Here is a 24111-nt window from a genome sequence, read left to right as displayed (position 1 = left end):
TAGCTTCCAGGTGCCTCTCCTGTCTCCACATCTCATCCCACCATGAGAGAGCTGGGATTACAAATGCAAGCCATGTATCTGACTTTTCATATGGATTCTGGGAGCTGATCTCAGAACATCTCACTGGCCCAAGAGACCTCATTTTAAAAAGAAGAGAGGGGAGAAGAAGAGTGGAGGAGAAGGGAGGGGAGAGGATGGGAGGGGAGGAAGTGTGAACAAAGAAGGTAATATAATTTTAAATCACTAACTAGAGAGAGCCCATGCATTTGACTTCACTATCTTGTTCTCAGTGCTGAGAACTGGAAGCCCCAGTGAGCAACACCCATCCAGCAAGACCACATTTCCCAGGTCTGTGGCCTCCCCAGTAACAACCAAGCTAACCCACCCCAGCACACCCCAGGCTGTGTTCCGACCCTTGCCTGATCAGGCCCTTCGACTTTGATCTCTCGGCCAGCTGTCTCACGTGTTTGTCACGAAATGTACCTTCTTATTTTTCTTGTTTTGATCTAAGGCAGCTATTTTTGAAAAAGGCTATAAGCATAAAAATAAACCACATTTGTCTCAAGTGGAGATGCTTTTATCATATCATTGTAAAGTCACATATTCTCACTGTTAAATAAATCAAATGCTACAAAATTATACAGCTGGACGTTGAGGTTTCCAAGTAGTCCCCTTAGTAGACAGGATCATTATCGTCAATATCTGATAATGCCTCAGAACTATCCCACAGAACCCCTGTCAATAACAGGCTAAGGAGACTCCCAGACAAAACATATCCAGTGTTTAGGTTCCTGGCATGAGCACCGTATTGCTCCCTTTCTATACAATCGAGATCACAGTGTGCATTTTTTTCCTTACAGCCTTCTTGGCTACCACCCCATGCCATTACACGCTGGCATGTGTGTGATGGTCTATTTGATGGAAGGCAATTCATTCATCCAATCAGGGCTTTCCCGAAAGATACGGTACTCACACTGACTCCAGATTTTTATGAGCAGCAAAGTTGCAGTGACAGGCAGGAATCTCAGGATAGTGGTAGTTCTTTAGAATGACTTTCTGTGACACTGAGGCCCAGAGTATGGACATAAACTGGGAGTGGAACTTACACTGTCTGGCTCTCAGTCTTACACTCAAATGCATGCCTGATGCAATGACCCTTAGAGGTGCCAAGTTCAATGCCAAATCAGACAGCTCTGAGAGCAGTGGTGCACCTGAGCAGACTCAGTTGCTAGAATTAGAATCTACACATCCCTGAGAAAAGTCACTCCGACAACAGCGTTGTGAGGCCAGAGGTGGTGTGACTTGGTGATGTGACTTGGTGGTAGAAGTCACATAGAGTAGAGTCTAGAACATACACTCCCCAGCACAGTAAGAGAGAAAAAAAGCCAACATTCTTTGGTCTTTATGGGTCTTTCCATGGCTGTGATTTCAGCTGAAGCATTAACCTAAACTGCCTACATGTTTCTTTAATATTCTGTAAACAGAGTAGCATGGAGCTGTCAGCAGTCAGAGAATATTAGCATCCTGGAATTCGGGCATTTCTAAGAGTTTGGGAGAGCTAGTGATGAAATCCAGCCCTTAATGCATGTCAAGCCAAGCATAGTGGTACAAGCCTGCAGTGCCGGCAGGTGAGAGGCTGAGTGAGAGAAGAGGACCATGAGTTCAAAGCCAGCCTGGGCTACATAGGGACTTCCTGTCTCCTTCTCCTCCCCAGTTCATAACTTCTCTTAAGCATTCCATAAGTACGATTACAGCTCTTGCGTGAGGTCTACATCTGAATTGTGTTCCACTCAAAGCCCCATTTGTCAGAGTTGGTACTCTTTATATAACAGCAAGGAGAATGAGCATGGTATAGTGAAGTCCAAGCCTTTCTGAAGTGTGCTGAGCAAAGGGGGCAGGGCCACCTACAATGACATCAAATATAACAATCAGTGTAACATCACAGGGCACTGGCACTCTCTTGCACTTTGGATTAGACAAGACCAGGCTCAAATTAGGGCAGTATGACTACTCTTCCCCTTTTCTTTAGAGGCAGACTACACACTTGGCCTCCCGACTGAGGGGGTGGGGGTGGTCATATACCTCTTACTCCACTGGGTTTTCTTCACAATGAGGATCAAAACGGGGAGCAGCAAGAGGGTGGCGCAGACGATCCCCACAATTATCACCAGCTGATTCCCATCCAGAGTCACCGGCTGATGGGTCTCAGGTCTAGGAGTTGTTGAAATCGACCCTTGAAAATGAAGAAAATATCAAGAGGGTCTCAGTATTCTAGAAGAGTGGAGAGCCCTAATAGCCCTATGCTAAATAGGCACCAAAATCAGGAAGCAGAAAGAGAAGGCCAGGCTGCATCGCATATCAGGATACAGGGACATCATCCCTATTAGACTAAGAGCCAGTCCAACCCCCTTTTTTAGCCCTGAAGTGTGGGTTAAACTTGGTGGGAGAAGCAGCTGCCTTCACTTATGCTAGATCATCCTTTTAACATCAGTAATTCTCTATTAAAACTTGGTTTACCAGATGACTAGAAATAACAGGCATTTTCAAAGTCACTGATGTTTTCATGGGCAAGTGATTGTTTTCAAAAGAGTATATGCTGTAATACCCAGACGTACAGTCACAATGCTAACTAGGGCCTCGGGGCGTTTCCGCTGGTATGGTGCCCTTCACTCAGCTTGTCTATTCACTCTGAAGACATATATCAGCATTTCTTTGGCATCAGAGGTCTCTAGACATTGAGGACGCCTACAAAGACAACTGATGGCCAGTTCCTGCCTCCAAGGAGGGAGACACACGCAACAACAGATAGATGTCTGTTGTAGGGGTAAAGAGAAGGGCACGGAAAAGGGGGTGCTCAATTCTGTGAAGGGCATGGAAAGAGACCTTGGCCAGGAAGTGTTAAACTTTAATGTGAGTTTGAAAAGAAGCGTTCAGTTTGTTGGGCTGCTGATAATACGGAGGGAGGCCAAGAAGAGGCCTGCATAGAGTCTGGGGGCCCAACAGCTTGACAGGTGCAGTCAAAGGCTGAAGCCGAGGGTATGTTAGAAACTGAGGCTGGAGAAACAATGGTGACCAAGTCAGGAAGGAGCTTTATCGCCTCAGCAAAGGGCTGGCTCTTTTTGCTACAGGCCCCAGAGAAGTCAGTGCTAGGTATATCTATACATGGAGGTATGGAACGCTCTGACCCGGGGCTCAGAAAAAGGCTCTAGCTAAGGATGAGAGCAGAGACTGGCTAGAGACCGAAGGTCTCAAACAGAGGAGAAGGCAGCCAGAACTAAGACTGGTGAAGACCTGGAAGGAAGGCTGCCTCAAAATCAGTCATAGAAATGACATGACTTACTCTCTGCTAGATGAGGAAAGGGAAGGACCAAAGCCACTACCTGGCATCAGTTACATAACCGTATCCAGAGTGGTGGCATTCACCAATGTCAGGAAGGTGGGATGAGGGAGAGCCATGTATCTCTGAAGGATTTATAGAAATCTGGTGTGGAGTTGAAATATATTCATGCATATAATAACCTCTGCTCTCCCCACAAACACACACAAAACCAGCCCTCATCTCCATGTGTCCGCATGTTTGGAGTCAACCAACTGAAGAACTATTATCTGTGTTGAATATGTGAAGACCTTTTCTCTTGCCACTCCCTAAGCAGTATGGGGCAATAATTACTTATATTAGGTAGTATCAGTAATCTAGAGGTGATTTTGAGTATACAGGAGGCTATGTGTCTTTAATAAACAAATACCATTTTTCAATATGGCATTTTTATAGAAGGAGTTTAAGCACCCACAGATTTTGCTGTTTTCAAGGGAGGAGAAAGTCCTGGAACCAAACTTCCTCAGCTATCAAGGGACACATACGACTGTTTACAAACATTTGTGCCGATCTAATTGTGCCCAATCTAGAATGTAGAAAGGCAGTGTCTACTATCACTGTGCTGGGGAAGGCTGGAGTTGGGGGACTCGCATGCCACTGGTGACAGAAGCTAGAGCGGACCTGGTTGCATGAGCCTGCAGAGAAACAGAATCTTTGGTTGAGAGTTGACGTGGGGCACCGGCAGGAGAAGGAATGGAGCTGGACATGAGTGGGGAGAACGGCAGAAAGCTCAAAGATCCACGCCTAGAGACTCCCCAGCAGAGAGGCGGGTGATGCACAGGACGAGATGCACCCCGGGCAGGAAGGAGCCTGTCCGCCTCAGGATGGTGTGTGAGATAAGAATGGGGGCAGGTGCAGACGTGTCTGGGGGTGGCGTGGTCTCAGAAGGAGGTGAGCCCCCGCTCCCCACGTTGGTGTGTTTTTTTTCTGTGGAGTGAAAGGAAGGCTCGTGAGAATGGAGCACACACAGGGGTGAAGAAACTTCTTGAAGAGCCTCTGGCCTGAGACACTGAGGTACTTCCCTTTGTAGTCATCTCCCCTCACCCTTAGCCAACCACAGCCAGCTGCTTCAGGCCCCAGTGAGAGGCAAAGTCCACAGGCCACATCCTGGCTGCTGAGTTATGATTTAACCTTCACCTCGCACAATCTGCCTCACGATTAAACCTTTATTTTTGTCAGGGCACACTGCTTGCTTTTCATCAGAAACCCCTCCATTTCTCATTCTGGAACCTTCCTGTTTCCCCTCCGTTGCTTGCTGTCTCTCGCAGCTTAGGACCCTTTCCCTTCACAAGTATGTGTGATTCCCTCAGAGTCAAGAAAACATGACTTGGGATCTCCACTCCACTCTGCTACACCTCCGAGCTCCCATGACTTTACAGCAGTGGACCACACTGGCCACAAGTGAGGTTTGGCAGAGATTTGGTGTTCACCATGTTAGTGCCCTTTTTCATGCCTAATACCCGGCAGAACTAGGGCAAGGTGAGCCCAGGCATCTGGTGAGGCGGGTTGGTGGAGGCATCATCGTCAGGGCTGTACAAGTCCAAGGCCGGCCCCTGGGATCAACGCCTCCTTCCACTGGGCATGCCCAGGGCCTCCCTGACTCACTCCAGACATGACCCTGCTGTCACGCATCACCCCTCAGCCCCCTTTACCCAAATGTTGGCCTCTTCGAGGCTCTTTCTGGATCACACGCAACACAATGGTTTTCCTGGACTCCAGCTTCCCCAGGTAGATGCGACAGGTGTAGGCCCCTTGGTCAGACAGCTTCACTGTTTGAAACATGATAGAGCCATCGTTGTTGGAGATGTCGCCCATCAGATTTACACGGTTTTGGAAGCGGCCTTGGCTCTGGGAGTGCCCACGAGGCACGTTGAAGTCATAGCGCAAGATTACTTCCTCCTAAAGGAAAGGTCAAAAGCATGAGGTTGGAAGACTGCAGGGTGTGTGGTGGGGGAGACCTCAGAGCTGACAAGGCCCTGAGGGCAGGAAGAGTGAGTGTTAGATAACACAAAGTCTTGTTCACATGCACGTGTGCAAACACATGTGCTCTGGTGAGAGCGACACCAAACCACAAACAACTGTTCCATCGGAAGAAGTGGTTTAGAAGGGGTTGGTGACTCTGGCCTGTAACCCTAGCTACTTAGGAGGCTAGGCCAGAGGATAACAGGTTCGAGTGGGTAGTTCAGCCAGACTCTTGTCTCCGAATAGAGCGTAAAAAGACGGAAAAGGTTATAATCCTGCAGCAAAGTGCTTGCCTAGTATATGCGAAATCCTGAGTTCAACCCCCAGCATCAGAAATAAAGCTGAGAAAGACAGAGACAGAGAAACAGAGATAGACGGAGACAGACAGAGAGACAAAGACAGAGAGAGACAAAGTCACACATAAAGAGAGACAGAGACACAGAAAGACAGAGACACAGAGATAGACAGAGATAAACAGAGACAGAGAGAGAGGGAGACAGAGAGATATGGAGACAGAGACACAGAGAGAGAAACAGACAGAGATAGAGACAGAGAGAGAGAGATGAGGACAGAGAATAAGAATATAAAGTAAAATTATTTCACTCATCTCTTTTCCAGAAAAGAGAGAGAGATGGAGACAGAGAAACACACACACACAGATGGATACAGAGAAACAGAGACAGAGAGATACAAAGAGATGGAGATATCAAACTTGTCAGAAAGTCCTGTGCCCTCTGCCTTCAAATCACATCCCAGACCAGCCCTCTCAGCTCCCCTTGCTGCCTTCACGCCAGGCCCAAGCATACCTCATCACTACGAGGGGCATCTCTTCTGCAAGGGCTTTCGCGCCTGTCTGTCTCCCTACTCACACTTCCCTACAGTCTGCCCTCAGCGGATGAGATCCAGCATGTCATTCCTCTGCTCTAAACCTCCCCCGGCCCCTCATTTCTCCTACAGGCCCTATACGATCTGCCCCCTATCTCTTTTCCCTCTCTCACACCTATTTTTAATTCGTCTTCACTAGATCTAATCACACAGACACCCAGCTACTTCCTGAATACTGGTCTCAGAGCTACTCCGCTTCTCCTTCCTCACTTTCTGCAGACCACTACATAAATGCCACCTTGATGCGGCTTCCCTGACTGTCTACATAGAATAACAACCACAGAGCTCTGCCTACTGCTTCTTCAGCTCTTTCTTGTTTTAGATAGTCTCTCACCATTGTCTCACTGTGAATCCCCTTCATCTTTACTGTTACTGTCCCATAGGGGCAGGGTCTTTGTTTTGGTTTGGGTTTTTTTCAAGACAGGGTTTCTCTGTGTAGCCCTGTCTGTCCTGGAACTCGTTCTGTAGACCAGGATGGCCTTGAAATCACGGACATCTGCCTGCCTCTGCCTCCCGAGTACTGGATTAAAGGTGTGTGCCTCTATTGCCAGGCCAGGAAAAGGTCTTTAAATTAATTAATGTTGAGATGCTTTACAGAGGTGTGTGGATATTTGGTGATGGGTAATCATGGTAAGGACTGAAACCATGGCCTTGTGCATACAAGGCAAATGTTCTTTCTACCAACGCAAGTGTTCTCTCTAGCCCTAGATATTATTTTCCTAAAAGAAAGAGAAGGTAATGAGTTATAGACAGAAACACAGAGAGACTTGCCCCCAGCTCTTCTTTCTGCTGTGACTCATTTGCTGGATGACATAGAAATGCATGACAATGGGGGCTGGAGAGATGGATTCAGTGCTGAGGGCCGGGCTGATCGAAAGTTTTTCCTGATGTACAGAGGAGGAACAGAGCTCCTTCTCTACAACCAGGAACAAGCTTGGCAGAGCCCAGAATGGCCTGGGGCCAAGGCCTTGAGGATGATGTGGCTTCAGATCCTGAGAACCCAACTCCTCCCACTATAAAAGGCTATGTTACCAGCCCCAGGGGTGATGTGTGCTCAGTCTATAATGTCCCCTTGGGCAACACTGCCTGATTAGCTTCCTGCTGACTTCAGCCCATTGCATTACAGTTGCTGAAGACTCTGTCCAGGTTCTCTACTAAAAGTATGGTATAAGGTGCTGCACTTCTTAGTAAACTTGCTGTGGGAGCCATGAGCTTGTGCTAGACATCCTAACACCTTTGCCTTCCTCTCGAGGCCATCTCCCACTTAGGAACCTGCCAATAAGAACTATCTGCCGGTCCAGTCAGCTCAGTAGTTAACAGCACTTGTTCTTACAGAGGACCCAGGTTCAGTTCCCAGCACCCACACGACTCACAACCATCTTCTCCAGTTCCAGGGAGTGAGAAGCCTTCCTCCCTCGCTCCACGGACACCAGGCGCGCACGTGGTACATATGCACACGTGAAAGGAGAGCACTCGTGCACAGAAAATAAAGCAGATAAATAAATAAAAAGCATGAAAGCCCTTAGGAGTGAACTTAGGACTACATATCATGCCCCACCGTCTACCACAATACCACCCTTTCGTTTGTTTGGTTGGTTTTGTTTTTCGAGACAGGGTTTCTCTGTAGCTTCGGAACCTGTCCTGGAACTAGCTCTTGTAGCCCAGGCTGGCCTCGAACTCACAGAGATCAGCCTGCTTCTGCCTCCCGAGTGCTGGGATTAAAAGTGTGCGCCACTACTACCCGACTTGATGCCACCCTTTTTGATACCCTCAGATAGCATCCAACAATCAGGTAACTGTGAATAACTCTGTTACTGAGATTACCTGGAATACACTTTAATTTACAAAACTGAAATCATCTATAAAACTTTGCACTTTAATGTCTATCAATAAGTCAACTAAGATGTCACTAATAATATTTTTCATTATTTATCTGTTGAGGGGCAGCTGCATGGTGTGAATGTAAAAAGTCAGAGAACTGCCTGGAAAACTCTGTTCCCTCCTTATCTTATGGTACCCAGGGACTGAACTCAGGGCATACAGCTGGGTAGCAAGTGAGGGCCATCTTGATAGCCCTCATTACACATTTTGATCCCTAAACACACCACTGTGTCATCGTTGAGATCTGTTAGTCCAGTGACTAACTTGCTATTTATGTTTTACAGTTCCTATGAATTATCCTTCACTCTGGTTCCCAAGGGCCTACCAATACAAAGCCCTGGAAAGTTTATAAAGATGGAAAAAACACCCTCTCCATCACACAAAGTGCGTGATGGGGCAGCAGGCAAAGCTTTCGGAAACAGCGCACAGTAGGACAAGAATGTAGTTGTGCTCTTATGCCTAACCCATTGCCCTCTGGGTGAGGCCACGAAAAGCACCCCACTTTGCTCTGACAAGGGTTGTACACAGAAGAGGAGGTGAAGGAAGTCTCAGATGCAGCAGCCACACCATGTACAAAGTGTGTCCCCGTCCATTGCACAGCAGTGTCTTAGAAACCTGAACATTTAGGCAATCACCTCTTCCTCCGCCTCCTCCTTCCCCTTTCCCTCCCACACTTCCTCCTCCTCCTCTCTTCACCTTCCTCCTCTTTCTCACCTCCTGCCTCCTTCCCTCCCCACTCTTTTCCTCCTCCTGCCCCCTCCTCTTCCATCTTCTCCTCCCTCCTTCCTTCTCCCTCTCTTCAACAGAATCCTATTTCCCACCAAGAAGCCAGACTTGCCCAGACAAGTGCCTAGACTAAAGCCAGGAGGCCAGATCTGAAAGACTACCATGCCCGGCTCTTTGCAATGTCACCCACCACATGCCCATCACATGGTACCTGATTCCCCCTCTCCCTGCCTCCCCTGCCTCCAGCCAGGGCTCTCTACAGTGAGGCTTCCTCCCCCTTACCATGGCATGCTTCTCCGGAAGAGAACATCCATTCCACCTTGGTCACATGCTCCTTTTTTTGTGCTCTGGAAAAAACATCCTATCTCAGTTGAATCGCCTACATGGACTGTGAGCTCTGGAAATAAAATGGTAAACTGAGTCAGACTTATAATCAAATAGAGTTTCTAGACGATAAAGTCTGGGAGCTGGGAGATGACTCAGAGGTAAGACTGTTTATTCCGCAAGCCAAAAAACCTGAGTTCAAATCCCCATAACCCTTGTAAAAAGCCAGACACGTCATCTTGGAATCCAGCACTAGGGAGCAGAGATGGGTACAGACGCATTGCCTTGGAACCCTAGCATTTGGAAGCAGAGGCAGGTGGTCCTGAGTGCTCTCTGGCCAGTCATCCTACCCCAAATGGAGCTTCCAGTTTAGTGAGAAACCCTGTCTCAAGACAAAATGGTAGAGATGGAGGAGGGCAACTATAACCGCAACCTTTGTGTATATGAAGAATACACACACAAAACACCCCACAAACAAAAAATAAATCGATAATAAATAAAGCATAGCTAAAGATTCTTAACAGCAAAATGTCATTCTCACAATCAAACGTGGACAAAATATTCAAGAGCCTCTTCTCTCAAAGCCTCATGGTGTCCTAGCACAAGAGAGTGCGCTCACTCTCCCCACCCCCAGACACCAAGTCTAAGGTTCCCGTTTTGTTTTTACACGGCAGTAAACTCTTCTGCTTGCCTTTAACTCCTTTATCTTTCCCCCTTTCCAGAATTTCTCTCATATTTGAAGTCCAGAGGAAGTCCAGAAAGTCTCAAAACTCTGCTTTCTGTTCATGGATACAGAGACCCTCATCGGCACTGAACAAATGGGAGACAGTCAGAAAACCCATTCTCATATTTAACTTGCTGGTTCTTCGAACTGGGGGAGGGGGGTAAAGTGAATCATGGGTAACTTTCTTCAAATTCTTCTACTCATTTCACGAGCTATTTTAGGATTTGTTTGGGGTGTAGTTCTGGCTTCAACACAAGTCATGGGACTCCTTGCAAATCAGGCTGAGGAAGCTGCTCCCCACTTGACTATTCCCTCTCTGTTTCAATCCTGCCCTCTCCAGAACCTTCCCTGCTTTCCCAACTAACATGCCTCCCACCCCCACTTCCAGCTCTCCAGGCCTTCTACCTCGTGGGAGCTTCACTCTGCTGGCTTGTGCCACACTCTCTCTCTAAATAAGTCATTCTAAGAGGTCCCCGAAAAGAAAGGGAATGCAACAGGATTGCTAACTTTTCCACACTGCAACCACAAAGTCAATTAAGAAAGCAAAGGCGGGATGGCGCAGAGGGAGGCACAAGCCTAAGTCTTAAGTAGACGGAGTTTTCTGGAAAGAATGCTAAGCAAAGGTCCCCAGCAAACAAACGCAGAGCTTTCATCCAAGTGGCCTCCCTGGGAAAGCACGAACTTCCTGCCAAGTAAGAGAGCTGCGCAGTGGGAAGAAAGCAAAAGAAAATATTATGAACTTAGACTCAGTGGAGAATGTTTCTGCGGGCCGTGAAAAGCCACTCCAAAGGACATCAGTAAAGGAAACTCCCTTCCAATTACGTCAGCCTGTTAAGAACTGAAAGCTAGCTTTTAAGTCAGTAATGACAACTGAACACTCTGGGTCCCTTTAAAGCACTGAGCATGTGCCAGGCACCTTATGTGCAGCCCAGCAATTAGTCATGATAACATGTGCGTTCAGTCCCTACAGTATGAGCCCATCCAGTGCCTCACATATGTTAAAGACACACTCAACCATAGAGTATTCCTCGCCAAAGCCATTATAATGCTTTTAGGTTCTTACTGGACTGCTCTCTATTTTACTCAAAGCCACATGGTCAGCAAAGAGAAAAATCAGAACTCACACCTAAGTTCGAGTGAGAACAAACCAAGCCCAGGCTTTCTGGTGTATTGTACCACATCACACCACGTGAGAAGAAAGAGGTCTGGATCTAGAGCAAAAGGATAAGCAAGTAGTGCTATTTTTACCTAAAATATTTAAGAACTATGGGCAGGGGTACTGAAGTAGCAGAATTGTAGGATTATAACCTGGAGGGTAGACTTTGCAACAAAAAGTCACAGGTGACCATCAGCATGGAGCTCCCACGTGAGCAAGACGTCTACCAACAGTGAAGAATGGACCACCCAGCAAGGAGGCAAAATGTTGGGGCTTAGATCTGTTTCTGCTTTGGCTGGAGGGGGAAGGAGATATGGGTTGCCTCTGACCACCCCTAATGTGATTCTAGCCGGTTTCCCTGGCTTCTCCCCCTTGCTATTGGCTCCTGTTGGCTCCTTCTTTGTATCTACAAAATGGCAAGGGGCAGCCATTTCGTTGGCTGCGTTTTGAAGAAGGTTTAGATAAGACAGCAGAGAATGAAGGTTGGAAAGGGACTCACATGGAGAGTCTTAGGGGAAAGCAAACATCGGACTTCCTCCCTTTTCCTGGAGGACCACAGCTTTGGAAAAAAAAAAAAAAGATGTAGGGGAAATGAGGAGAGGTGCCAGAGGCCACTCCCGAATGTAATGAGTCCCTGCTCACAAATTGGACTCACACAAGGGACACTAGTTTGAGAATCCCATCCCTTACACTAATGTGTATTGATTGCCTGCACTCCACCAAGTACTATGCCAAAGGTTTGTCAGAGGCAAAGAGCCTAACCCCAGACAAGTGGGGCAGACACACTGCATGGGTATGACTAGCATCATGAGAGGGAAAGGCAAGGCACTGGGGGCGTTTGTGTAGTCACTAAGGACCGAAGCTAGCAGAGGAAAGTAGAGGCCCTACATTATAGTCCTCAGCTAGCAGGCAAGCAGACCTGAGGCCATTCACTCTTCCTTCATGACATGCTCATTAAAGATTCATCTTTATTATCTTTTAATTAATTATGAGTACGTATAGTGGGGGTGGTATGTGCACGTGAGTGCAGGTGCCAAAGAAGCCAGAGGAGATGGATGCCCCTAGAGCTAGAGTTGCAGCCATTGTAAGCTGGAAACCAGACTCCAGTCCTCCACAAGAACAATGTGTGCTCTCAACCACTGAACCATCTCTCCAGCCCCAGGCTCACACTCCTGTTTTTTAATTGAAGAACATTTTTCTCAGGCAATACATTTTGATCCTGTTTTCCCTCTCCCCCAGTTTCTCTCAGATCTTTCCCACCTTTCTACATACCCTTCTGTTCTGGCTTCCTCTCCCTCTCTTAAAACAAAGTAAAACAGACAACAAAAACAAGAAACACCACACACAAAACAACAAACTTCAGCCAGGCAGTGATGGCACACGCCTGTAATCCCAGCACTCAGGAGGCAGAGGCAGGCGGATCTTTGTGTTTGGGGCCAACCTGGTTCACAAAGCAAGTTCCGGGACAGGGCTGTTACACAGTGAAACCCTGTCTCGAAAAAAATAAACAAAGAACAACAACCAAAAAAATCATAAAAATTAAAATAGAAACAAACAAGCAGAAGATTGATAAGACAGAGAGAGAGAGAAAGAGAGAGAGAGAGAGAGAGAGAGAGAGAGAGAGAGATCCGACAAAGAAAACTGTGACAAAAAGTCTACACAAATACCACTGAATTGGTTTTGTGTTGATCAGCCAAGCAAGTGTCCTGTCCTGAGGTGTGGCTGGATATACCCAGTAAGACCCCATTGGAGAAAGCTTTTGGCTAGGGGTGAAAGCCCATACCCACCCTCGCCTCTGAGTGTGGGACCCTGTCTGGCTTGCGCTTGTGTGCTTCCACAGTCTCTGTGGGTTCATGTGTGCATCGGCCCTGTTGGTCTGGAAGACACTGTTTCTTTGGTGTCATTCATCCCTCTGGCTCTTATAATCTTTCTGCCTCCTCTTCCACAGGGCTCCCTGAGCCTTGAGACGAGGACTGTGATGATGACTTCCCTTTTAGGACTGCGTGGTCCCCAGTCTCTCTCTGTACTCTGTAGTTGTGGATCTCTGTGTTAGTTCCCGCTATCCCCACTCTTAAAGAATGCATGTTTATTATTTTCTTTGGGTTTTTTGTTTTGTTTTTTCTTTCTTTTCTTTTTGAGACAGGCTAGTCTCAAACTTTCTATGCAGCTGGGAACAAACTTCAACCTTTCCAGTGCTGGGATTACAAGCATGTACCACAACACTTAGCTAGGGAGGAGAGAGTTATGCGGTTTTCTAGTAGTTTTTATTTACTTATTTTGTTTGGGAATATTTATATGGACATGATGAACAAATTTTTAGGTGCCATGGATGTAATTAGTTTGGATAACATCAATTTATTAGAAAAGAGATGTGGAAATTATTCATACAACAAAAGATTTCAGAATATCCTTGGAGTTGGCGGCTTCATGTGTCATTATTGAATGTCACCATCTCGAAGGAAGGAGCAGTCTTTGCCATTTAAAATGACTTTGGTGCCCTCTATCTCTGGGGGACTTCCCTTCCAGCAGGTGGTTGGCCCTCCAACCCTCTGCCTTCGAGACCAATCCACCAGGTCCCGCCGCTGCATGTGAGGCTCGGTCTTGAGAGTGCTCTGGAGTGTAATGACTCTTTGGGTTACAGTCTTGGCTGCTAGATTTTCAGCTTGGCCAGAGAGAAGAAAGAACTTCCTAATGTCTGTCCTGCCACAACTCCAGGCACCTCAATTCGAACTGTCGCTTGCAGACTGCTTGAAAGCAGCAGAATCTCACCTTAAACAAAGCCTGGCTTGGCACGGCCATGAACAGATCAGCAACAAGGAACACGACTTTGGTTGTTGTAGGTAGAAAGCAGGTGGGGGGGTCCGCTGTGGGGGGAGTCTTCCGCTAGACCCTGCCCTGTCCTCACCTTCTGTCTGAGATTCCCCAGAAGTTCAGGTTTCCACCAAAGGGAAATCTTAAAACCACTAAGCAGGGCTGGGACTATAGCTCAGTGAGAGCGTGTTTGCCTCACGTGACTGACACCCCAAGGTTCAGTCCACAGGACTAAAGATACCAACCTCCTGATGTCATTCCCTCCACTTACAGACAGGAAAATGAGACGCAAAGAAGAGAAAGCTGCTCACCTCCTTCAGCCCCAGAACTCCTGACATAGGAGCCTACGAGACACGGACGAGGGCCCAATGCACCTAACTGGCACATTGAAATGACTGTCACAGCAAAGAAAACGCAGAGAAAGAAAAGGCTCAGGGCTCAAGTCTCCGTTCTTTGGTTCACAAACAGGTGTCCTTAGGCACACGGCTCAGCCTCATCAAGCCGAGGTGACCTCCTCCAAGACGGAAAGGACAAGACAAGCTTCCCAGGTGCTCTGCAAAGGGGGCATGCGCTCAAACTAATAGTTACTGCTTGCTGAAGGGAAGTCTGTAACGTAGCCTAAAGGCTGGCGTTTGATCAGTTCCCCTCCCGCTTGCTCCCACAGGCCACCTGTCGCCCTCTGGCCCCTCTTTGAGTAGTTGACCCCATACCTTTAGGCTCCTCTGGCAGCACGAACAGTTCCACGGACTTTTTAAACACCCTGCTCTCACTCTCGAAGCGGATTTCGCAGGTGTAGATGCCCCAATCAGCCTCTTGCACATTTTGGAGCAGGAGGGAGCCGTCATTTTGTAAGACGTCCCCCACCAAAAGCGACCGGTTCTGGAAGCGCCCCGTAGGCACGCTAAGGTTGGAGTAATAGTACAGCACGTACTCACTCTGGAAGGAATAAACATTGGAGAAAATCAAGAGAGGAGCCAGACCTGGCAATCTAGATTGAAAAGACCGTTATGTGGAGACAGTGACGTCATCACCATAATAATGGCCAAAAAGTACTCAGCTAATAATATTGTCAATAAGTGCTAATGTACCAGGCAGCTGTCTAGCTTGTACAAGGCTCCATGACTAATTTTCTATACAGACAAATGAAACATAGTATCCATATTTTCATAAGGAACAACACGAGGAAAAATGCAACACCTTCTCTGATAATCACTCTGGGATTAGAACTCATATCTTTTCCAAACCATTTCCTGTCTTATGACAGGGCAGGTGAGATGCCATTCAAATATATGACCTAATCCCTTGGTATCGTGAGCTGGTGTTCCTGGTGCTTGGGTTGCCACTCTCCTCAACTCTGCCCCCCCCCCCCCAGCAATGTCATAGCACAAAAAGAGTCATCAGTAGGAATGGTTACAGGCTGGGAGGTGGGGGGGGGCTCTGGGGAATGAATTCCTAATTCTACTTCCCCCGTAACGCTGCTGCTTTTCACAACAGCAAATAGAAGTACAAGTCTGAGTGAATGTAGCATTGCGGGGATGGCAGAGAATCTGCTCTGAGCTACAGAAGCAGCCGCCGATTTGCAAACACTGGCATTTCACTGCCAGCAGCAAACTATTCGGGCCACGTTTCACAGATGATCCGGACACCCACATATCTCCATGGGCTTTGTGATAAAAGCTGAAGACAGTTTCCCAGTCAGAGGTCATGAGAGCAAGTCCCCTGCCTGGCTGCTAATCCCAAATGCAAAGAAGCAATGTATGATCACCCAAAGAACCTGTCCCCGACCCAGAAAGATGCCTACACTCATTCTTACGCCTAGCTCATCTGTCTAGACTACAGGAATTGCCTCTCACATCCATCCTTACTACACTGTAGGTCAGAAGACAATGGAAGCAGAGAACTCCACGTGTGTCTCCCATTGGTCCTGAACCAGTTAAGGGCTGGTACCATTATGGTCATGGTTTCTCTTCACAGTGGGGGTAGCTCTAAATCAGGCAAGGTTGAATAACCTGCCCTGCTGATGACACACAGCCAGAGAGCTACGCTAAGAGGAGGCCCAGTGATGGCACCTCCCAAAGCTCTTGCAACATGACCTGGAAGACTCAATGACTGATTCTCCCACTCCCATCTGACACCATCAAGCCACCTCCTTACCACAGCACGTTCCCCTTTTGAGAGTATCCAGTCTACTTTGACCACGTGTTTCTCTTCTGTGCTCTGGACAACACATCCCATGAAAGCTGAATCACCCACATGCACTCTCAGCTTAGGGGACGAGACAGCCGTGTCAGACAGGCCCTGAGAATCACCTACCGGGGCTAAAGGGAAGAAGACATCACAAGAAAACTCAGTATCCCTCTATATATACTGTATCCATTTCCCCTCCACCCACAATCCAGCACGGTCTAAGCACTTGGAGGCACCTCACTCAAACCAGATGGCAAAGGAGATCTGTCCTCTGCTTATGGACATGGTTCAAGCCTGAAAGATTCTGCAACCTTCAAACCGCAGGAAGAGCTAGCTGGTTCCCTCGGCCTCCTGGTTCCTTCCCATTTTCTACAATTCCTCCACCCTGCCTTTCCAATGAAAGGAAATCTGAAATCCACATCCCCTTACTCACTTCTCTTAGCTCTGCAGACACTGTGCCTAACAGCGTTGAACAGGAAGTGGGCTCATTCCGGTGCGTGAGCTCGCGGGTTCCCTATCTGACTGATCCTCTCACTCTGTTGTTTTGCTTTCCTCCTCTGTTCCCCTTTATTTAATCCCTCCCTGAAAAGCTTATCTCCACATCTGCTGGCTGAGTCTTTCTACAGTGAAGTAGGCCAGAACGGAGCACAGCTTTCCCTTTGAAAAGTCCTTTGTGCTCGCCCTCTCGGGGCCAGGGCCGGGGCTGCCTTCCTCCAGCTTCGCCTTCAGCTCTTCCCTTTAAGAGGAATTTGCAGGCACGGATTCCCTCATTCCCTCATCTGCTTGTCACTCACGGAATTTCACTACAAGAGAAAACCATGGCAAGGACATTTCTGTTTTCACGAGATATCCTCTGGCAACAGAATGGAGAGGCAAATTTAGATGCTGCCCAGTTCGTATCGGAGAAGAGCCAAGTGAACCCATATGGGAATGACTAGGCATGGTGCCAGGCTTTCCGTCCAAGCTGCCTCCCCTGCGAGAAGTGAGAACGTCCTGGCCAACGGCAGGCTCACACAGTGGGGAGGACGGAAAAGAACATACAAACTCTCAGCCCTTTGGATAGAGATATTTTGCAAGAAATCATACCAGCTCCAGTGACTATTTGGAATTTTCCCGAGGAAAAACTGAGTATGTGTGTGCATGTGTGTGTGTGTGTGAGTGTATGTGTATTCTATGTCACCTGGAATTGAGCAAAGGCAGCCCTTTTGTTTATTTTGTTGGGTCAAGTTCACTGTCTATAACTCAAAAATATGAAGAGGTCAGTGAGATGCCACCAAGCCTGATGACCTCAGTTCAATCCCCCAGACCCACATGGTGCAAGAACCAATTCCTGCAAGCTCTCTTCTGACCTCCAGACCCGTGCCCCACTTAAATAAGTAAAATAATGAATAATAACAAAGAGTTGGGCATGGTGATGCATGGTTGTGATCCCAACACTCAGGAGGCAGAGAAGAGAAGATGCTGCCTTCAAGCCCACCCTGGGCTACACAGTGTCAAGCCCCAAAGAATCCGGGGACAAATAGCTCACCATGGTGCCTATTTAACACACCAAAGTGCACACTGACCACCAGGTCCTCTCAGCATTGCAAGTACCTGTTACAGAGTCCTGGCTCCTCTCAGCACCTCTGACACACAGCCCTCACTACCTGAAGCCTCTCCAGCCCCTGAGCTTCCTTTCTCTTCCCACAGCTTCTGATTCCTACAGAACCCAGGCAATTTGGCCACATGCTGTCTTTGTTCTCTGCTCACTTGGCCTCTTGGTTCTTCTCTCTCTCTTGGTTCCTTGCTTGATTCTCTGCTCTTCGCTCCTGACCCCTTCTCTTGACCCTCTCTCTCTCTCCTCTCTCATTCTCTCCACCTCTCTCTTCTCTCATGGCCTGCTCTATTTTGCCAGCCATGTTTAGTCTGGACTCTTCCAGATGTCTCTGACTGTACACTCCCTTGTATCTACAATAAAAACCTTCTCTTCAACACACCTAGGGGCAGTCATAGCCTCGTGTTCATTCACATAGAAAAACCCTGGCTACAAATTAAATTAGTAAATAGAGAGAGCAAAGCACCAAATTAATTTCTTCTTCCACAGATCTATTTCCATGGAATAAGGAACAAGATATAGGCAGAAAAGTGAAAGAGAAAAGAAGGAAGTAGAGACGAACAGCAGGAAGCTGCCCTGGGCATCCAGGCAAGGTCTGAATAGGAGATTCCCACCCGGTCTGCGGAGGCCAAAGCAGGCTTCCCAGAAGGAAGTAAAACTCGGGGGAAGTTTCTGGAATCCGGAAGGCTTGAGCAAGACTGTTGGGGTGAGGGGCTGGAGGAGGGGGTAAAAGTGGGGGGAACAGAGAGTTCCAAGCAAAGAAAACAACTACAATTTGGAAAGAGTTCCCTGTCTTTAGAAACCACAGAAGCGTCTGCCAGGCTGAGGCACAGAGACAAAGCAAAGGGCCCCTCCATTTCTCTTTGGAGAGGAGCTGTAACTGACAGACACCATGTAAACTGTAGGAATGCCATAGAGAAACTTCCTTTCATAGGAGTACGTTCTGGAACAGCCCGTAAATACTCAAAGGCATTCTGTGCCCAATACAAATGGAAGAAGTCAAGAAGAACCAACTACCTGCTTCTAAAACAGTGGTTTCACCAAGAAGTTCCAACTCGGTGTTTCTGTATCAGACAAATCAAAAGAAATTAAACATACATAAAATTTGGCTTTTAAAAATGGTGAGACTAGGGCTGGCAAGAGGGCTCAGTGGGTAAGGGCACTTGCCACAAAGTCTGAAGACCCGAGTTCAATTCCAGGAAACCACACTGAGGAAAGGACCAGCTTCTGCAATTTGTCTCCGAGATCCGCATGCCCTTCCTCACAACACAGCACAAATAAATAAATGACCCCCAAAAGTTGCGGGAGTGAGACAAACGAGCATTCAGATATTGTCCGCAGTCTCCGGTTTCCACTTACCCAGAATCACAGGGATCACAATCAGCTTCAGAAGGCAAAACATGCTGCTTCCAAGTTTTCAATCTTAAGGTAAAAGAAAAAGCAGAAAACTGTGTACAGAGAACATTGCTAACTGAACAGACCAACAGTGAGCACCAATGGGGGCCAGGGCCAGTGTGGCCACGTTCTGTCTGAGGCACTGGCACAGCACTGAGCACGGAAGACAAAGCTCTGGTGCATGTTACATATGAGGAACATGTTACATATGAGGGACACGTTACATATGAGGAACACGTTACATATGAGGAACATGTTACATATGAGAGACCCGTTACATATGAGGAACACGTTACATATGAGGAACACGTTACAGATGAGGAACACGTTACAGATGAGGAACACGTTACAGATGAGGAACATGTTACATATGAGGAACAGTGTGGGGAGGGAAGAGCGAGAGTATGCATGAACAAGACAGCGTCTAGGTGCTGAGGACAGATACGGCAAAACAAAACCAAGTGATGTTTGGAGAGACACTTGGGCTCTGCTTCAGCTTGGCCCGAAGGGTAGGTCAAATGAAAGTCGCTTTTCCAAATGGAAAAGGCAAATGAGTCCTTTGAGACAACCACCCTAGATATTCCACAGCCTGGACGCTTCACACAAAAACCAAGCACCACAGGAACCGTGCCTCAACTTTAACCTGTCCCTCCCGCTGAACGGGAATTGCTGCCGGGATGCATGCAAAGACTGTTCAGTCCGTGTGGCTGATCGATGGTTTGTATTTGGTCATTACACCTGCCTAGCGATCACCCCACTAACAGAGTCATTGCCTCGGTTCACAAAGGGCAAGCGTTAAACCTTCAAGGCACTACTTATCAAATTTAAAATGCAAAGACACCACAAGAAAGACTTTTTTTTCCCAACCTTTTAAAGCATGACAGTGTGGTTAGAATTAAGAACTGAGTTGAACATGTAAAAGCATGTCTAATGTCTTTGTTACATTCGCACTATTAATCTCGTGACATCCACCAGCTCTCGGAAAATGACTCACTGGGCTTCTATACAAAGTGCCCCCAAATGTTCTTAACCAAACTGAAGGACCCTAACATTAAGAAGTTACAACTCAGTCCATCTTGGGGATCAGACCTATCACTCTAGCCATCTCAGCTGTGCCCCCGCCCCAATGCCTAACGGCTCGGCCACTAGAACTGTTCTACCTCAGAACTGATATGACAGGTCCCTTACTGCATTAATAGCAGGGGACTCCAGTTAGCTCTGCTGGGATGTCTGGCCCTGGTCATTTCCTTTCTAAAATGCAGCCGCCTGGACCTGGAGAGATGGCTCAGCAGTTTAAGAGCACATACTGTTCTTATAGGGGATGAGTTTGCTTCTCAGTCCCACATCTGGTGGCTCACGACTGCCTGCAAGTCTAGCTCCAGGGATGTCTGGTGCCTCTGACCTCCAAGGGTACCCACCCTCATGTGCATATACCGACACACAAACATACACACATACACATAATTTCTAAAAATAAAATTTTAAAAATGTATTTTTAAGTGGTTGCCAAAAAGATGCCTTACCTGTATTCCAATCAACAAAAGCCACTTGGAAAATGGAAACTGCTCAAGGAGATTCCTTCCCTAGGTCTTCCTTGACTCACTATACCTTAGCTTCCTCACCTACAGCACAGGATGACAATGCAAGAATCAGATATGATCACACAGATAATAGTGCTTCGAAAAAGAGGAAGCATCGCTAGACAGGATCCCATTTTCTAGAACTCAGGAGCCAGATAAAGAGCAGCCTGTGACTTTAGAGACGTCGGGCTCCGAGTTCCCACCTTTGTAGGAACGGTAAACCATCAATCACAGTAAACCAGAAGCTCTGAGCAGTGGACAATGCGTACATTGCCCAGCTCCGTCAGGAATCCAACAGAAGTCCCTCTACCAAAAACACAGACCTGCTCTGTGCCAACCACCTCGCCTGACACATACACAGCTGGTGGTCATAACCGGTGGTCATAACAGGCTTTCCTGGTAGCATGTTTTATCCTTAGCCCATCACATTCAGACATCCAAGATCCCTGTCACCTTCTGGGGAGCTACTGCGTCCTGTTCCATTCTCTGCTGAGCAAATGGCTTTCACAAGACTCCCCCAAGGGAGCTCCAGTCGTTCAGAGGAGTAATGGCTAATTTGCATGTCTGTCACCAAGGTCTATTGAAGTCTCTACACTCTCAAGGACAGGGTCATGTATGTCTTGTTTGTATTTGTGCCCCAACACTGTTCTATGGGATCTATAAACAAATAAAGTTTGTCACCAGCAGTGTGAGTATTACCTGGAAGCCAGCTTCAAGGCATCCCGCAACGCCTTGACATTACTCTACGAGGAAACAAGTAACTTGAAAAGGACCAACTTACTCATGCAGAGCCACACCCTGCCTCCTTCACACAAGTTCTAGGAAACATACAGTGTGATGGATTTAAAAAAAAAATACCCATTTTCAGTCTTAAATACTCCAGTGCAGTGATAGCGTTTTGTGTGGACTGGAGAGAAAAGCAACACTTCTAGAAGAAAGAGCATTTTAAATAAAAAAAAAAAAAAAAAAAAGTTGTTTTCCAGGCTCAAACCCCTGGAACTCAACTTTAACATTATAGACTCGGACTTTTTTTTTCTTTTTTCTAGTTGATAGGCAACTACACTAAAAATTAAGAATCGATATGCAATAAACAGAGAAAGCTGTGAGGCCAGGGACTGTCTGAGCAATTTACATACGAACTCAGTCTTCACCGCAACCATGAGATGTTTTTGCAGATGGGGAAACTGAGGTACAGGCCAGTGGTATGTTTTGCCTAAAAACACAATAGATTGGCGCAGTCTAACTTCAACCCCGGGCATCCTGGATCATTCTGCCCCAGTTTGTATCATCCATGTGGAAGTGTTTCTCCACACTGGTCAGAGCAGCTGACGTTTTAGTGTGTTCGTTCTCTGTGCTGTATTTGGGGAGACAAGATTAATCTGCCCCACCCCCGTTGTATGTTCTTCCAAACCTCAGTGTACATACCTTCACATACATCGTACATTCCCTTAGCTCCTTTTGATTCATCTTCCAGATGTCAGGTTAAATCTCATTTCCTGAGGAAGCCTCTCCTCAGCCACCCATCCTAGCACAGACCAACTACTCACACCTTCATGGCGCTCTTTATAATTCTTTCGGGGCATTTGTCACAACTCGCAATCATCTATTTGTTGGGGTGCTCATCTGATTAAATATTTGCTCTTCCTCCCACTCCCCAGGGCTCTAAGCTCCAAGAGGCTACAGGGTGTCTATGAACCACCACAGCTCCAGCGCCAGGATGATGTGGGAGGCAGGAAACCCTCAGTTTACAGCTTCTCGAACACGCTCATGACACCTTAGGAACTTACCAAGAATCCTTTAATCAAGTTTCAGTTTCCTGGGTAGGTGGCCAACATTCAGAAATTCTTTTTTTATACCCACACACATCATCATCATCATCATCACACATCACTTAGTGAGGGGCAATGTATCATCAGGAAATTCCATTGGGTGAGCATCCGAGAGTACGCTTATACAGACTAGGAAGGCTATAATGCCACTAGGCTGTGTGATCCTATAGGACCAATGCGTTGTCAACTCAAATGTTATTTACTACACGGCACATACATATATACATACACACACACACACACACACACACATATATATATATGAAACATATAGGATTACCAAACTTCTAAATTCTAAACACACACAATCAATCTTGGTTTTTAAAATTCCAGCCAGCTAGCACACTCAGAAGCACCTTGCCAATAGGCCTTGTTTAAACTCTCATCTCTCCCCTGTTCCCTTTCCAGCCATTGACGAAGCTCAGCAATGGGTTTCAGGTAATGCCACAGAGCCAGTTATTTCCCGTGCTGGTCCAACATTCTGACCCAAGCTCACGGCTTTTTCACAATAGCCTCTGGCAAATATCTCCTATCCGTCCTAGGGTGTGTGTAACCACCAGGGTTACAATATTTATTTACGTATTACTACACTATGGCAGGACAGTGGAAGAGCGGGGTTCTGTCTCCTAGTCAGTTTGCCCCTGCTGGTAACAAAGACTACAGAAATACAGACAGCTCTGCAGGAGTCTCACTCACGCCTCACCCCACCGTGATGCTACGCCCCTTCAACCCCCATCTGCTCCTGTGTACCCTCACTCACGCCTCACCCCAATGTGACGCTACATCCCTCCAACCCCCATCTGTCCTATGTACCCTCACTCATGCCTCACCCCACTGTGATGCTACACCCCCTCTAACCCCCCCCATCTGCTCCTGTGTACCTTTGGACCCTCAGAAATTCAGACATACATGAGTCCTCACGACCACTCTGAGATACAAACCTCTTACTCCCTTGCTTCTCCTCCTGAGACCATGCAATACAGATGGGGCTCTCCGTGGTTTCTGAAACAGAACCTAGACTACATGCTACTCAGATGGGACCTTGGGAACCATCTCCCACTCCCTCCAGACCAGCATGTAGCTAGTCCTAACCCAGCTTGCGGCTGTCTTTCTGGAGGTCTGGGATAAGCCAGGGCAGTCCAGCTCTCTTGGGAGACTTGAACTGTTGCCTGGATGACAAGCTGATGTATCTAGAAGAGGGAGAAGACAGTGAGGGAGGAGTACTGCCACGAGCTCAAAGACAACCAGTCACAACTCTGCCTAAAGCTATAGGATGACCTCGTTCATGGCAAAGCTTACTTCTCTTTTCTCTGAGAACCTTGACACAAAGCACATTAAGAAGACTAAAGTTGCACCTACTTGTCTACCTCATGGCAACTCCCTGCCTACGGAGACTGGCAACTCCCCCCTACAGAGACCGACAACTCCCCCCTACAGAGACTGGGAACTCTATGCATGGCCGCCTCAACCTACAGCAATGCCAATTTAACCAGTTTTCCTTTAACTAAAAACTAACCTTCTTCTCAGAACAGTTCAAACAATGGCTCACAGCACACAAAGTCACTGCTTACCCAAGATGACAGCGCCCAGGAAAAGCAATGCACCACGACCTCCTGCCACAGCATCCCCCACATCAAGTGAGAGACGTCTGCCAGCACGGTAGGTCAGGCTCAAAGCAAAC

The 24111-nt window shown here is 47.3% G+C and overlaps 1 protein-coding gene across 1 annotated transcript in view; it reads right to left on the bottom strand.

Annotated features, from left to right (window-relative positions):
- The window catches only part of Jaml (junction adhesion molecule like), a 28658-nt gene extending 4547 nt beyond the window's left edge, over positions 1-24111 (bottom strand). Inside the window, 9 exon segments of the mRNA XM_057767818.1 lie at positions 2083-2233; positions 5029-5275; positions 9123-9170; positions 9172-9227; positions 14556-14781; positions 16000-16163; positions 18986-19048; positions 20545-20643; positions 24002-24111. Of these exon segments, the coding sequence (XP_057623801.1) occupies positions 2083-2233; positions 5029-5275; positions 9123-9170; positions 9172-9227; positions 14556-14781; positions 16000-16163; positions 18986-19028 (935 nt within the window). The 5' untranslated portion in view covers positions 19029-19048; positions 20545-20643; positions 24002-24111.

This window comes from Chionomys nivalis, chromosome 4 (genome assembly GCF_950005125.1).
Source record: "Chionomys nivalis chromosome 4, mChiNiv1.1, whole genome shotgun sequence".
In the NCBI taxonomy this organism is placed as follows: Eukaryota; Metazoa; Chordata; class Mammalia; order Rodentia; family Cricetidae; genus Chionomys; species Chionomys nivalis.
The sequence above is the reverse complement of the archived record's forward strand: the minus strand, read 5'-3'. Positions and strand labels throughout refer to the sequence as shown.